Raw genomic sequence first — 16127 nt, forward strand, 5'->3', positions numbered from 1 at the left:
TTCTGTGTGTCAACATTTACACTGATGGCGTAAAAAGCATTGGTGGGTAAACTTGCTGGGCCTTAGCGTGAATCAAGGCAGTGATACCAAGTTGTCCTGGTGGTCGTTGTACTCTTTATCACTACACACTTGCAATTAAAAAATAATTTTAAAATGTTTAAATGCCAGCTTCACTTAAGAATGTCCCTGTTGAGACGGTAAATTTATGAGTTGTATTAAGCCCCAAATGGAAAACATGCATAAAGCGACTTCTCCACATACCAAAGCACGGGGATTGTGTCAGGGGAAAGCACATAGGCTTCCTTTGGGCCGTGAGCTGAACTAGGTGTTTTTTCCATGGAACATAGTTTTTGCTTGAAAGAATGACTAACAAACAAATGGTGGTTATTACAACTTATGTATCTGGCAGATATTTTCTCAAAAAAACCAAATTGAACTTGTCACTTCAAGGAAAACAGTTGACAGTATTTGTTGTCAGTGATAAAATTCAGGTTTTCTAATAAAAATTTGAGTTTTGGAAAGCTTGTGTCTGCCACCATAATTTTGACCAGTATCCAGAGATGTTTCTGATGAGATACATAGTGGTATTAACGAGTGCGATATTTTAATGTTGTGTAATGCAATGTGTCAACGTTTAGAAGGTCTGTATAATATGATGAACTATTATTTTCCAAATGACCAATACATAATGTGTAAAACTATGTGATGGGTAAAAGATCCATCCAAAGTGTTAGACAAACTAGCCTATTTTAATATTGTATTGAATGTTACAATATGACAGTATGAAAAATTCATTCATATAGTTTTGGATTTTATATTACAATTAGCCTTTAGGAAACTACCCCTTGTCAAGACTTGGAAAAATACCAAAGGAGAATATACTCAGTATTCTGAGAAAGCTTCCCCCTTTTCTCCCTTTTCCATATCTATGTGAGGCCCTATTTTCTTCATATACCTCAACTAAAACAACATATTGTAACAGATTGAGTACAGAGCAGATACTAGAATCCAGCTGTCCATTATTAACCAAGGCATTAAAGAGATTTGCAAAAATGCTAAACAATAATTGAGGGGTGATTACTTGATGTGATAAATGTGTGTGCATGCGTATTGTATCTTAGTCCAAAAGGTGGTATTTAATGGAGAAAGCCCTGAGACATTTCCGCTAAGATCAGAAACAAGGCAATAATGCCCACTATCTCTACTACTATTCAAAATTATAATAGACTTATTATCCCATGTAACTAAATAAAAGAAATTAGAGGCAAAAGAATGCACAAAGAAAAAGGAAAACTATCTCTATTTTCAGATTATATAATAGTACACCTGGAAAAACCTAGTGAATCAGTGATAAAACTGAAACAAATAATTTAATATATGAAAATAGCCTTCATATACATAAACAATAAGCAGAGGATATAATGGTAGAGAAAGCCACATTGACAATAGTAAAAAGAGGATTAAATAATTAGAAATAATTTTAATAAGTACACAAAGTACAAGTATATATGAGGAAAATTTGAAAACACTCCTGAAAGACACAAAAGTAGGTTTAAACAAATGAGAAAACATCCTTTGTTCTTGGGAGGATAACTCAACATTATAACTTCAGGAGATGTCAGTTCTCCTGAAGTTAATTTACAAATGTAATGTAATCCTAATAAAAATATCATCAAGCTGTTTTATGGAGTCAGATAAGTTGGTACTACCAAAGTTCCTGTGGAAAAATATACCTTCAAGAATAGCCAAGAAAAAATACAAGGAATAGTCCTTCCAGACATTAAAATATACAATAAAACCTCTATAATTAAAATGGTATGGTACTAGTTCCTGAATAGACAATTGGCCAGTGGAATAGAAGAGACAGTCCAAAATTAGACCCAAACATGTGTGGGAATTATTTGATAAAGTTGGCATCTCAAATCACTGCAATTTAAGAAAATGTTGATGGGTCAACTGGACAGCCATTTAGAGAAAGATAAAATTAGATTGATATCCCATAACTCCCAAAAGAATAACTCCAAATGGATTAGGGATCCAAACGTGAAAAATAAAACCATGAAAGTATCAGAGGAAAGCAAGGGTGAATTTTTCCTTAAGCTTTGTGTAAGAAATAGCTTTCTAACTGTGACTCAGACTCCAGAGGTAATAAAAGGTTGATAAATCTTACCACATAAAATTTTTGAAATTTTTAAATCACCACAAAGTCAAAAGACAGGAGACCATCTGGAATAACATATTCATAACATATGCCACAAAGATTTAATATCCCAAATACAGGAAACTCTTAAAAATGGACAGGCATAAGATCTAAATAGAAAAATGGGAAAGAGACAGTAGCAGACAATTCACTAAAAAACAAGATATAAAAAATGGTCCTCAAACATATGAAGTAATGTTCAAACTCACTCATAATTAGAGAAATGCAAATTAGAACAACACTAAGAAATCATTTATCACCTGTCAGACTGACAAACATTAAATAACATGACAGCACGTTATGTTGGCCAAGACTTTGGGGAAGCAGACTTCCTATACATTCCTGGTGGGAATGCAAATTGGTGCAATCCTTCTGGAAGAAAGTTTGTCAAAACAAAACTACATATGTGCTTACCTTTTGACCCAGCAATCCCACTTCAAGGGATCCATTCCAAAGATACACTTCTGATGATAATAAAACACATATGCACAAGGTTATTCATTGCAGCATTGTTTCTCACTGCAAAATATTGGAATCACCTAAATGTCCAGTATTTAGTGGTTGAATAAACCATGGCACTTCAATAAGATGAAGCACTGTGCAGTTATAAGAAAGAATTAAGGAAGAGCTGTATGAATGCATATGGAGTGAATTCCAGGACATACTATTCAGTGAAGTAAGCAAAGTCCAAGAGTATTTACAGTACACAGCTCTTCATAGATGAAGGAAGAGGACATGAGAAAATGTACTTGTATCTGCACATTTGTGCAAAAGAAATGCAGTAAGGATAAACCAGAAATGAAAGAGACTGGTCACCTACAGAGGGTGGATGGAACAAGGATGGAAAGAAGACAGGAATGTAGTATAGTGGGAGTGACATTTCTCTGGCTCACAAAACCATGGTAATGTTTAACATGCCTTTATCAATGTCTGGAGTGAGGGGGCTGTCACTGTACTTGTGTGACTCTATCACTGTGAACCCTTGGTCCGACCCAGTGTGGAAATATTTGCGTTAAGTGTCATGCAGTGTAAAAGGAAATTTTCTACTTAACAGCATTTGCCTATGAGGTATCAAAAAGGAATGCTTGTTTTCACTACAACAGTTCTAACCAGCTACAGATGTTCAAGAACCTTGCACTGTGAGGGACCCCAGATACCAGACCCACACTGGACGAAACAGACAACTGTTTTTTAACCCCAGTGAACAATGAGGATTGTTTTAACCAGTTCCTTTCTATCTGGAGCACTAGCTTTCAGTGCTTAGCATAACCATCACCAGTGTCTCCTTTCTAGCCCTTAAACAACCCTGACTTTCCCCCACAAGGAGAAACACTGGTTGTGCTCCCTTGCCTGACAAGTTAGTAACCAGCTTCAGTGGTTTTTACTTGTGTTTCTTTTGCCTGCGATGATCTTTGTTTCATTCTTTGTCAGCAGATAAGAGAGATATTTACATAAGCTGAAAGACCCATATTGGCTTCTTACTGAAATATCCTACATAAACGTTTTGTCCAAGTTGTACAAATGTACAGAAGAATTATTTCTATTTCATCTTCCTTAATTTCCTCTGCATCATCCACAGAGGGAGATGATAATGTACCGTAAAATTGTCAAAAGACATCAGGCAGAGAGAGAAGCAGGAACTGAGTGAGGAACTGGTTAATTCATTGGCTGGCTTCCCAGCCCTGCATGGGCAACACTCACTGTATTTTCGATTGCTTAAATAAAATTGTGGACACTTTTCTTCTTTCCCATTCACCTTGGGCATATTGTTGATGACACTGGTATTTCCCATTTCAGGAATGACCATACCTGAAGAAGATGCTGATGTGGGACAAGGCAGTAAATATTGCCTCGTGGCAATTGGGAGACTCCAGGTAAGAAAAAATTCATAGCCTTTTTAATCTTAAATGAAGGCTTATTGCCACAAAGTGCAGAAGACGGTTGGTTTGGATGCCTATTCTGATCACCTGTGTTCTTGGTATTTGTTGGGTTTCGTGTCTCACTCTGTGGGACAAGGCTGAGGCCAAATCTAGAAGAGAAGGGGACTGTGAGCTGCAAGCAGAGTTCTTGCTGAGTTGAGGGGTTGCATCAGTTCATCCCCCATGCTTGTGCCAGTTGCCATGAACTTGCATTCTGCTCACATCACATCCCTGCTTAACCCCCTTGACTGTTTCCCCAGGGTCTATGGGATAAAGTCCAAGCTCATCATCACAACCCCATCTCCTTCCCTTCTTCCTCTCTCACATCTTGTTCCCACACAGCACCATTCCCCTTTCCATAAAGCCCCACCTCTGGGGGTGTTCACAGGCTGTTTCTTCTGCCTGGTATTTCCTTGTTCCCCTTATTCTCCTTTCAATATTCCTTACCCTCCTTATCTGCTCATCTTTCAAGACCCAACTAAAATGTCTCCCTGATCTTAGTCTAAATCAATCCTTCTCCCCTCCCTGCTCTCATAGCACTGAGCTCTACCCTCAGTTACTCTTCTTTCACTGTCTGTTGCAGGTAGTAAGTTGAGTGCATGCTCATCCCTGCAAGCTCCTCAAGGCCAGGGAATGTGTCTTTTATTGTGTGAAAGTTAAATTTGCTCTATGTCTGGCACACACAGTAACTACTCATTCAACTGGACTGTTCATTCTCCCTAGGACATTGAGGGTCCCCATCCCAAAGAGGAGAGACATACTAGACCTGGTTCAGATACACTAATCTCTCATGTCCCTGGTTTCCTAGTTCTGACCATTTTCAGACAAATGAATAGGCAATTTCATCCATGTATGACCTACGCTGGGTATTGCTTGCACATGAATGAAGAAAGAATATTTGGGTAAATTCAATTCACAAATATATATGCTCCAAGTATTTTAACTAGTTCCTTAGGCTCATTTGTCATCCTTAGTAACGGGAAGGTAGGGGAAGAGAAGGGGATTAACATTTATTGAGCACCAACTTGAGCAATTGCCAAGGTTTAACATGCAATATCCCTTTTAAGGCTCACAAACATCCTATGAGATTATAGGTTTTATTATTCCCATTGGTTGATGAGGCAACTGAAGTTCAGAAATGTAAAGAAAGTGGCCAACTGTTACAGTTAAAGATGTGATCAGGGATAGATATTTGAACACTTTAGGGTCATTGTACTGACTGACATGGAAAGATCTTTGAAGTGAAATGCACATGGATTACTCTTCTCATCTCTGTCACCATCTCCAACTCATCTCTGTCAACACCACCTCAACTGTGGATTTTCCCCGTCCCAGGTGACCAGCTCTCCTGTATGCATGGACATGAATGGGATGTCAGTGCCCACAGAGTTCTTATCCCGGCATAACTCTGATGGAATCATCACATTTGTGGATCCAAGATGTATCAGTGTGATTGGCTACCAACCCCAGGTCAGTAGATAGTTTTGAGCTCATGGCAATTGACTAGAGATTTAATTGTTTTAAAAACATCCTTACCTCATTTGAGATACAACACAATGGCCATGTGGAGAAACATCATAAAGACCAATATACCCTGCCTGCATAGAATGACAGATATCCTTCCAAGGCAAGAAAGGACGTTGTAAACACCTGTGCCACTTAACATGGACTCTTTCTTCTTTGCCCTCGCTGTTATGTTTCTCTAGTTGATTTTTCACAAACTGGAGTTAAGATGTTCTATTAAAAGGGACTCTCTTATTAATTAATATTCATTACAAAGCTCATTAATGTGGAAGACTCTGCAAAGCCTGGTAAAGATGCCTGCCTAATTTTGCCCAACCTCTTGTTTCTCAAGTGCATTTGGAAACCTTTTTTTATATAGGTGGCACGTCTTTAGGTCTGTGTTCTAGATTCTTTTAAAAAGTCAATGTCATGAGAAACAAAAAGGCAGGAGCAATTGTCCCAGATTAAAATAGACCAAAGAGATAAAATAATAATATGCCACAAAAGGGCCTTAATTGTGTCCTGGGCCTGAAGACAGATTGATAGAAAATTCATTTGGGAGACAATTGAAATGTTAATATGTACAGAATATTGGGTGATGTCATTGAATAATTATTGATTTTCTTAGGTTTAGTATAGCACATAATAGCACATGTCGTTTTGTAAGATAATCTCATTTTTATGAGATGCATGCTAAAATACTTTGAGGAGAAGTGCCATGATGTCTACAACTTAATTTCAAATGGTTCAGTAAGAAATTAAGTATATACATGCCTATGTATGAACATATACATATATATGAAGAAGGAAAAATGCAAACGTGATAATGATAATTATTGAATATACATAAAGGATATATAGCAGTGTATTGTAGTATCAACTTTTTTGTGGATTTAAATTTATTTAAAAAATAAAAAGCTTTTTTATAAAGAAAAAAGATGTTTATTCTGAGGAACAAAGTTTTGAGATATGTATATATGAGTATTTTAATGGCATGTGTATTTTAGGACTAGAAGCAGTTCAAACTAGAACTATTAGGACCCTGCATATGATTCTGCATGTCTAGATTTATGTAAACCTTGGGATTCTTGGACGGAATAAAGGGAGAAATGGATTTGTTTCCAAGTTCACCCCAACCTCTGATGGCAGCCAGACCCATTTATCCAGTGGCACCTCCCATGGGCATCCAGTTGCTTCTTGGCACACAGATAGGACTTCCCCTCCACTGCCAGTGTCAGCATTCACTTAGGCCATTTGCCGATTTGGATTGCGATCAATGAGTTAGTTTAAATCTTTTGCTGTTTAAAACACTTCCTGACCAGGCATGGTGGCTCACGCCTGTAATCCCAGCACTTTGGGAGGCTGAGGCGGGTGGATCACTTGAGGTCAGGAGTTAGAGACCAGCCTGACCAACAGGTGAAACCCTGTCTCTACTAAAAATACAAAAATTAGCTGTGCATGGTGGCAGGTGCCTGTAATCCCAGCTACAGGAGGCTGAGGCAGGAGAATTGCTTGAACCCGGGAGGCAGAGGTTGCAGTGAGCCAAGATCGCGCCATTGCACTCCAGCCTGGGGCACAAGAGTGAAACTCCATCTCGAAAAATAAAAAACATAAAATAAATTTTAAAAATACACTTTTAACTGGACCACTTTACTACAACACTTTTGAAGTTATCTGTAAACAGTTTATCTTATTCTGATCAGTTTCATTGTGAAACACATTTTTTTTTTGGACTAATGCTATGTCCTTTGAATGTAGCATAGACTAATGATGGTAGATAGTAAACAGGCTTTTAACAAGTACAGTTATTTTATGATAACCTCATTTCTTCAGCCACAGGAGAGCTACAATTTCCACATTTAAATAATTCCAGTTTTCATAAGCAACACATCTGTCCTCAGGCTATTATTTTGCTTTCTTTTTATGTTATTAAAATATGTTTATTGCAGTTTGCCTCTCCAAGACAAATAAAAATAAAATTGCCTTCTGAAGCTACTGATGTAGTGCCTTAGCAAATTAGAAATTGATATTGAGCATGCCAAAGGAACTTAGAATGAATACCAAGAAGCCAGTTCCCTGACGGCTCCCAGGAAAATTTTGCATTCCCTTTTTTTTCAAATCTGGGGTGGGACAGGCTAAAGGAGATGAGTTAAAGGAGACGTTAAAGGAGATGGAAATGAACAGTCGTCTCACAGTGAGTATGTAAATAATTACAAATGGATCTGGGATTACTAAAGCTTGTCTCTTTTATTTAGGATCTTCTGGGAAAGGACATTTTGGAATTCTGCCACCCTGAGGATCAGAGCCATCTGCGTGAGAGCTTCCAGCAGGTACATACTGCCAGTGCCCACTTAAAGCTGATGCATAGTCTGGGCACCTGTGGATGTGGCTGGCAGGACATTAGTCCTACTATATGCCAGGCAGGCTGCAAGGTCCTACCTGTGGCCTCACTCAGGGCCCCTGCTAGGAAGTCGCTCACAGTCTAGTAGGAAAGACAGACATGCATCAGTAAATAAGTACTATGTAATAGGAGAAGAACTCTAAAGGGTCATGAAGAAAAAGACTGCAGAGCACAGAGGCTGGAGAGGATAACTGCACGGGGAAGAGGGAGGAATTGTTCCGGGGGAGAGAACAACTGGGATGGGTCTTAAAGGACGAGCATAGAATAAATAAGTGAATATTCTAGACTGAAGGGTCAGCCCGAGAGTTACAAAAGGGAGAATCCTAAGCGGTTCCTAGTGGCTGGAGTGGCACTGGCTGACTTGGAGGAGGTGGACAGTGGTGATAAATGAGCCTGGTACAGCCAAGTTGTGAAAGGCCTCTTAACCCATGCTAAAGAACGTAGATTCTCTCCTCAGTCATTTAAAGGTAAGTGAAGACCAGGTGCAGTGGCTCATTCCTATAATCCCAGCACTTTGGGAGGCCAAGGTGGGCAGATCACTTGAGGCCAGGAATTCAAGACCAGCCTGGCCAATGTGGCAAAACCTCGCCTCTACTAAAAATACAAAAATTAGCCAGGCATGGTGACACGCACCTGTAGTCCCAGCTACTTGGGAGGCAGGCAAATAGCTTGAACCTGGGAGGTAGAGGTTGCAGTGCGCGAAGATTGCACCACTGCACTTCGGTCTGGGTGACAGAGTGAGACTGTCTCAATCAATCAATCAATCAACCAATAAAAAGGTAAGCAGCCAGGCAGGGTGGCTCACGCCCATAATCCCAGCACTTTGGGAGGCCAAGGTGGGCCGATCATGAGGTCAGGAGTTCGAGACCAGCCTGGCCAACATGGCAAAACTCCATCTCTACTAAAAATACAAAAATTAGCCAGGTGTGAGGGCAGGTGCCTGTAATCCCAGCTACTCTGGAGACTGAGGCAAGAGAATCACTTGAACCCAGGAGGCAGAGGTTGCAGTGAGCCAAGATCGTGCCATTGTACTCCAGCCTGGGCAACAAGAGCAAGACTCTGTCTCAAATAAATACATACATGCATGCATACATACATACATACATACATACATACATAAAGTAAAAAGAAAGGTAAGCGAGGATGACTTTGAGGATTTTAGGCAGAGCAGTGTTTCAAAAAACCACTTTAGTAGCCCAGGTATGCAGAAGACACAGATGGGGAAATAACTGGAAACAAAGACAAGAGGCTTTTAAAATTGTCTAAGTAAGAGGTGATGTGGCCAGAATGTGGGCAGGAGCAGCGGGAATTTAAAATAGGGGGCAACTTGAGGAGACAGTTGTTTGACGAGTGCCGATGCTTTGGATAGACATGATGAGGAGAGAGGGATTTAGGGTGACCTGGGAGCCCGAGAGGGTGGCCACCCTAGTAACATTGTCATGCACATCGTGACTGTTAGCTGCTGTGTATTGAGCACCTACTGTGTGCCAAACATATGGGAAGCCTTGTCCCATGCACTATTGAATCTGCACAGTGGTCGGAGGAGGTAGGCATCATCATCTTCATGTTACAGGTGAGTGTAGTGAGGCTTGCTGACCTAAAAGCACCTCCCTGCCACACAGGCGATGAATGAGAGAACCGGGATTCACATGGAGGAGTTGCGGCTTCCTGAGCCCAGGTTCAGCTGAGGTGAGAGAGAGAACACACCTCCTCTCTCCACAGGGCTCTCATGTCTTGCTTCAGCCCTAGGAAAGAATAGAGCAGGCAGTGTTCTCTTCAAGGAAAGAGGTCCTTGAGTTACTTTTCAAGAGGGAATAATAGTTTGTCATGCCTCTGAGAAAACATGTGCCTGACATTCTGCCTTTCAAGTATCTAAGAGTGGGGCCTCTCTGACCGCCAAACCTTCCTATTGAAGGCATTGCTATGTTTGCACAAATAGACATAGGACTCCAAATTTATGCCACATATGTGGATAGAACTCTTAACCCCTGCTCCTTCCTGCACACTCTGCTCGTTCCTTTCAGAACATCACCCACTCCTGGCTTTCTTCCCATTTCTGGCCTCCTCTGCTGGTTTCTCCTCTTCTGCCTTCTTCTACAAGCCATGATGGATGATGCCCCAGGGCTCACTCCTTGGCTGCCTTCTCTCCTCCCTGTGATGTCTCCCTGGATAATCCTACCCATGGGACGACTCCAGCCCAGACTGTCCATTCTGCTCCACACTTGCTTTTACCCCACTGGGGTAGTAGCCCACTGGGGTCTACTTGAGGGTGGACAGTGGGAGGAGGGAAATATAACTATTGGGTACTGGGCTAAACACCTATGTAACAACCAGCTGCTATGCCACACTGCCACATCAGTGCCCCACAGCCCTCAAATGCAGAATGCCTGATTCTCCTTTCCCAGCCCCTAGTTCTCCTCACATCACCATCCACCTGTTTGCCCAGGCCAGAAACCAAGAAACATCCTCAACTCTTCCCTCAGTCCCACTCCATACACTCAGCCCCTCCTTTCTGTCTTCTTTCCTACCCCCCGAGCCAGGTCACCCCATCTCCCATTCTGACCATTGCAGTCATTTTCTTGCTGGTCTCTCTGCTTTTACTCTTACTTTACTCCAAGCCATTCTGAAGACATAAATTACGTTTTGCCACATCTTTACCTAAAAGCTGCCAACAGGGCATTTAGAATCAAATCCAAGCTCCTTTTCATAGCTTCATGCTATCTATATACCTGGCCCTGTCTCATCCTCATGTGGACACTACTCTTGAGTTACGCTGGCTGCCTTCTGGTTCTTTGAACATGCTTTTCCCCACCTCAGGGCCTTTGCATGTGCTGTTCCCCTGAGGGAATGCCTTTCCTTCACTCTTCACGTGACTGACATCTTATCCTTCAGCTTTCCACTCATGTTGTCTCAGGGATGCCCTCAGTGGTCACCCTACCTAGGAAAGTCACCCCAGCCTCCTTCTAAGTCCCTTGTTTTCCTTCACAGCAACTATTTCAGTTTTATTTATTTGTCCATTGACTTGTTTGGGGGATTATTTTTTTGTCTTCCTTACCAGAACCTGACCTCCCTATGGGCAGACTTCATTACATCTGTGCTTTATTATTATTATTATTATTATTTATTTTTATTTTTTTTAGATGGGGTCTTACTCTGTCGCCCAGGCTGGAGTGCAGTGGCACAATCTCAGCTCACTGCAACCTCCACCTTCTGGGTTCAAGTGATACACGTGCCCCTCAGCCTCCCGAGTAGCCGAGATTATAGGCATGTGCCATCATGCCTGGCTAGGTTCTGTATTTTTAGTGGAGATTGGGTTTCACCATGTTGGCCAGGCTGGTCTCAAACTCCTGACCCCAAGTGATCCACCTGCCTTGGCCTCCCAAAGTGCTAGGATTACAGGCATGAGCCACTGTGCCCAGCCTTCATCTGTGCATTTGATCCTCATCTTCACCACTGAGTGTAGAGCCCTGTACAAGGGTGGCTCTTAACAAAGCAATCTAAATGGATCAAAACCCACAGCAATTGATTTTCATTTTGGAAAAATGTGGAATTGGAATGGTTAAACATTGTAAGAGGATGGCTTTTTGTGCCATATGTTTGCTAACTATGTGGAAATTATGATAAACTTTGCATCATTTAGCATAGTCAGGTTTGGGTTGGGTGTGCTTCATTTTTCTGGGTTAATGGAAATGGAGCTTTAACAGTGTTGGGGGCCTCCATTCTGTGCCCAGTAACTGGCCAGACCTGTTTCATTATCTTATGTAATCCTCAAACCTACATAGTAAGTGTTGTCTTCCTCATTTTTTTCACAGTAGACACTGGGAGGTCCAGTTGCCTGCCCCAGGTCGCAGAGCCCAGGCCTGCCTGCCTCCAATGCATCCAATCACACCACCACACCCCACACACAGGCCTCTCCATCCAACAGCACACCCAAGGCTTCAGACTGCTGACACTGTCAGAACCCGGGGGGGTTTTGAAAAGACGAAGAAGGAATTTAACATCTGATCCACCCTGATATCCAGCTTAAGTAATTCTCACTCAGAGAGCAGCCACCACATTCCTCCAGCAGGAGGGGAGGCCGAGACAGCAATGCCGGCAGCCCCAGCCCCAGCCCCAGCCCCAGCCCCCGCCACAGGGCACACTGGGCAGCGGCCAAGCAGCTGCAGGGACATGCTGGAGCACACCGTGCCTTGGCCCCGTGCTTGTGTTCTTTGGTCTCCCCACTGATAGCTGAGGTGGGGGTCAAATGTTGATAAAGGGAAGTGGCTTCTTCTCGCAGAAGCAGGGAGGTGGCTACGCCAGCCAAGAGCCAGCTCTTGAACTCTGGATTTAAACAAAAGTACTTGAATAGTGTGGACAGGAGGCCCTTAGAACATGATTGTTTGTGAGGAATTTGAGTTTGAGGGGGTGACAGGGAGCCAGCCAGGGACCAGGAAACTTGCGTCTGCTCTTAGTTTCCCTCTCCGAGCACAGTTTACCTATAAGTCAAAAAGAGCTGAACTCCGTGAAGGTGAAAGCAGGCTGCCATCTCGCCTGCCTCCCTTCCACTCAGGCACCTTCCATGCTGAGGAAGATGACGAAGGGGGCTGTTTCCATGAAGAGCCAGGCTAAGCCAGGTTTTATGCTTGGCCTTGGCCATCTCCTGCACTGCACCTGGGTTAAGCACAGCCACGTGCATCGCCCTGGTCTGAGGGCCTGGACCATGTCACCTGTACCATGCATAGCCAATCCCCTATCATATGTCAGGTTTCCCAGCCTCCCAACATTTACCCATGCTGTACCTTCTGCCAGGAGAGCCCTCCCCACACATCTTCACTTGCCAACACTTTACCCTCTTCCAACTGGAGAGAAACCCCATTTCTCTCCAGGAGCCGTCTTCAGATCCTGACCGCAGGCCATCTCTCCTCACCCTCCTGGTAACCCCATGGCATTTCATCTGTGTTTCTGTAGTGGCATCAAGCATACTCTCTCTGGGTTACAGTTATCTACACACTGATCCTTCACCTGCTGGCTGAGAGGCTCTTTGGGGACAGAGAATGTGCATTGGCAATAGGAATTTATGTAAAGGGCTTTGGAGACAGGTAGATCTAGGCTTAAGGTCATAAGGCTTTAGGCAAGGTATTCAACTCCTTTGAGGCTCAGTTTCCAGGTTCACAAAATGCTGTTGTGAGGACTGCTTGAGATAACATGTCTAAGGTGCTTAGCCTATAACTTGGAACCAGGAGGGTGCAGAACTGCTGGCTCCCTTCTTCTGTTCTCTTTCCACAGCTCCTAAGGCTGAGCTTCCCTTTACACAGCTCCTAAGGTGGTGCCTTCTGTGTGCTGGTTGCATGGAGCTAATGAGTTTCACACTATCTCAGGCATTCTAGTTAGAAGAAACAAACAAAAAAAGGGACCAGCCTTCCTGTGCTTCCTCAGACTGCAGAAGATGTGGGTTTCAAAATGTGGACAGTGACTCCCTATGTCCCCTGTTTTTGGAGCAGACACAGAGAAGTCCCCCTTGGATGCTGACCTGAGAGGCACATGGCCTTGACCTCCAGCCCCATGAGGAAAGAGCCAGGTTGCTGTTGGGGCCGCGGACATGCCTGGCCTTACCTACTGCACAGCTCAGCCTCCTCCCCTGTGGTGTCTGGACAGCTGCCCACCCTCCCAGAGCTCTTGGTTTCGTTTATTTGTCACTCCAGGATTTCCCACCAGGGAGCTTTACCTGACATCTGCAGGCCCAGATCTTGTCTGGCTTCCCCCGGGGACAGTGTGGAAGAGGGATGGCTATCCCCAGCTGTGGGGCCACCATTGAGTCCCTGTGGGAAGTGTGCTCTGAGAGCCTGCTCCTTGTAGGGCTTGAGGATAGACATGGAGTAGACACAGGTGACCAAGATGTCCCTGTCCCCCATGCTGAGTGCAGTCAGGCCAAGACGACAGACACCACCGAAGAACAGACCACAAGTGTGGTGGGTGTGAGGAATAGGTGAATCAGGCCTTCCCTGATCACAGGGACCAAGTCCCCATTCTAATCTGTGGTCACATTGTGATCTCTCAGCAAGCCCGACTGCCATGGCCCAGAGATTTGCCAGCCCTGATCTGGGGTCTGCTCATGCCTGTGGAGGGGAGAACTCCTGCTCACCATATTTTGTGCTGGGGGGTGTAATCACACCCAGGCCTAGTCCCACCAGTCATTTATATCCCTTCTTCCATTTGTGCTTCAACCATGAGAAGTGCACCCGAATGCTACCTTCTGCACGTATGCATGCGTATTCCGGTGTCTGGTTTGCTGCATGTGCCTGTGATGTGCACAGCAGCCCCCCCTTACCTGCTGTGATGCTTTCAACAATTTCAGTTACCAGCAGTCAACCACAGTCCAAAAATATTAAATGGAAAATTCCAGAAATAACTCATCAGTTTTACATTGTGTGCTGTTCTAAGTAGCATGATGAAATCTTGTGCCTTCCCACTCTGTCCAGCTTGGGACGTGATTCTTCCCTTTGGCCAGTGTTTCCACACTGCGTTTGCTACCAAACAAGTGCAAGAATAGTGATGCTGCCATATTGGTATAATTGTTCTATTTTATTATGAGTTGTTGTTAATCTCTTACTGTTTCTAATTTGTAAACTTTATCATAGGTATGTATATGTAGGAAACAGCATAGCCTCTATAGGGTTTGGTACTATTCACAATTCCAGGCATCCACTGGGGGTTTTGGATTGTAGCCCCCTTGGATAAGGAGACTGCAGGCAGTGGGGGTGTGGTGGGGGCCAGCAGTGGCATGATGTCTGCTCACTGTAACTTCTGCCTCCTGGGTTCAAGCGATTCTCATGCCTCAGTCTCCCAAGTAGCTGGGATTACAGGCATGGGGCATGGCTAGTTTTCGTATTTTTAGTAGAGACGGGGTTTTGCCATGATGGCCAGGCTGGAGCATATTTTCAATAGAACAAAGGGGAGATGTGTGTAGCCAGAGGGACAATATTGTGATTTGGAAGTAAGATCTTGCTTCCTGTCCCAGCTTTTCCACCAAAGTTATCTGATCTTGGATGACTTATTTAATTTCCCTGAGTCTCAGTATTATCAGCTGTAAATAATAAAACTCATCTTACCAAACTCGTGAGGCTATTTCTGAAGCAATACATTTGAAATCATATTACAACATCAAAGCGTAATACATAGAAACTTATAAATAAATAAATAATCCATAGAAAGTGATCATTTCATTATGTCTCCTATCAGAGAGTCTATTGATTCCATTTTACAATGTTAAACAGAGGTTAAGCATCTTGTATGTTGTGGTAGCAAGAAATAAATCTGTGAATACAATGTAGCTACATACCTGAGTGACATAACTTGAGGGTGAGTGGAGAGCACCAAACCCAGAGTATCCTAGCAACCAAGGCAAAAAGAAAAACGCTCTGGCTTGCAGAGTTTTCATGATCTGATCTGCAAAAGCTAAATTAAAAGTCCTACTATAAAGCAGGCATTGAATGGTTGCTTTCTCATACCGTGGTTACAGAATGACCCAAATGCAGCACCGCGTTTCACCAGGAGGGAGGCGGAGGAGTTCCCATTGCGAAACTGCTCTCCCTCTCTTACTGTCTTTTAGCCACAATGCCGCTATTCTGAGATCCTGCTGTCCCCCCGCCACAACCCCACTGCCTGCAGCCTCTCCCTCCTCCCATTTGGCACCATCCTTCCTCCTGCTGACTTCCTTCTCCAAATGTTTTCTCAGGTGGTTAAGCTGAAAGGCCAAGTACTGTCGGTCATGTATCGATTTCGCACCAAGAACCGGGAGTGGATGTTGATCCGCACCAGCAGCTTCACATTCCAGAATCCCTATTCTGATGAGATTGAGTACATCATCTGCACCAACACCAACGTCAAGTATGTACTCCACTGTTTCCCTCTCCTGGAATCCACATGCGCTTGCTTGGGTCCAGAGCTGGCAATTTTATTTGGAGCTCTTTTCTCCCTGCCAGCTCTCCCTGCAGCTGGAAATCCCTGCAGGATTAAGAACAGAGGAGACTGTAGGTCCCCATCACTGTCTCCCTCCCATGTTCATCCTTCTCATTTCCCTCCTGATTTGTGAGAAACAAAAGAATGAGTGATGATCATGACA

The 16127-nt window shown here is 43.4% G+C and overlaps 1 protein-coding gene across 5 annotated transcripts in view; it reads left to right on the forward strand.

Moving 5' to 3' along the window:
• The window catches only part of ARNT2 (aryl hydrocarbon receptor nuclear translocator 2), a 201490-nt gene that overhangs the window by 145379 nt on the left and 39984 nt on the right, over window positions 1–16127 (forward strand). For all 5 annotated transcript variants that reach the window (XM_008015665.3, XM_008015660.3, XM_008015663.3 and 2 more), the window contains 4 exons: window positions 3998–4074; window positions 5455–5589; window positions 7878–7952; window positions 15741–15892. In XM_008015665.3, coding sequence (XP_008013856.1) covers window positions 3998–4074; window positions 5455–5589; window positions 7878–7952; window positions 15741–15892 — 439 coding nt within the window. The remainder of the gene's footprint in view (window positions 1–3997; window positions 4075–5454; window positions 5590–7877; window positions 7953–15740; window positions 15893–16127) is intronic.

The sequence above is a fragment of the Chlorocebus sabaeus genome, chromosome 26, assembly GCF_047675955.1.
Source record: "Chlorocebus sabaeus isolate Y175 chromosome 26, mChlSab1.0.hap1, whole genome shotgun sequence".
NCBI classification, from domain to species: Eukaryota; Metazoa; Chordata; class Mammalia; order Primates; family Cercopithecidae; genus Chlorocebus; species Chlorocebus sabaeus.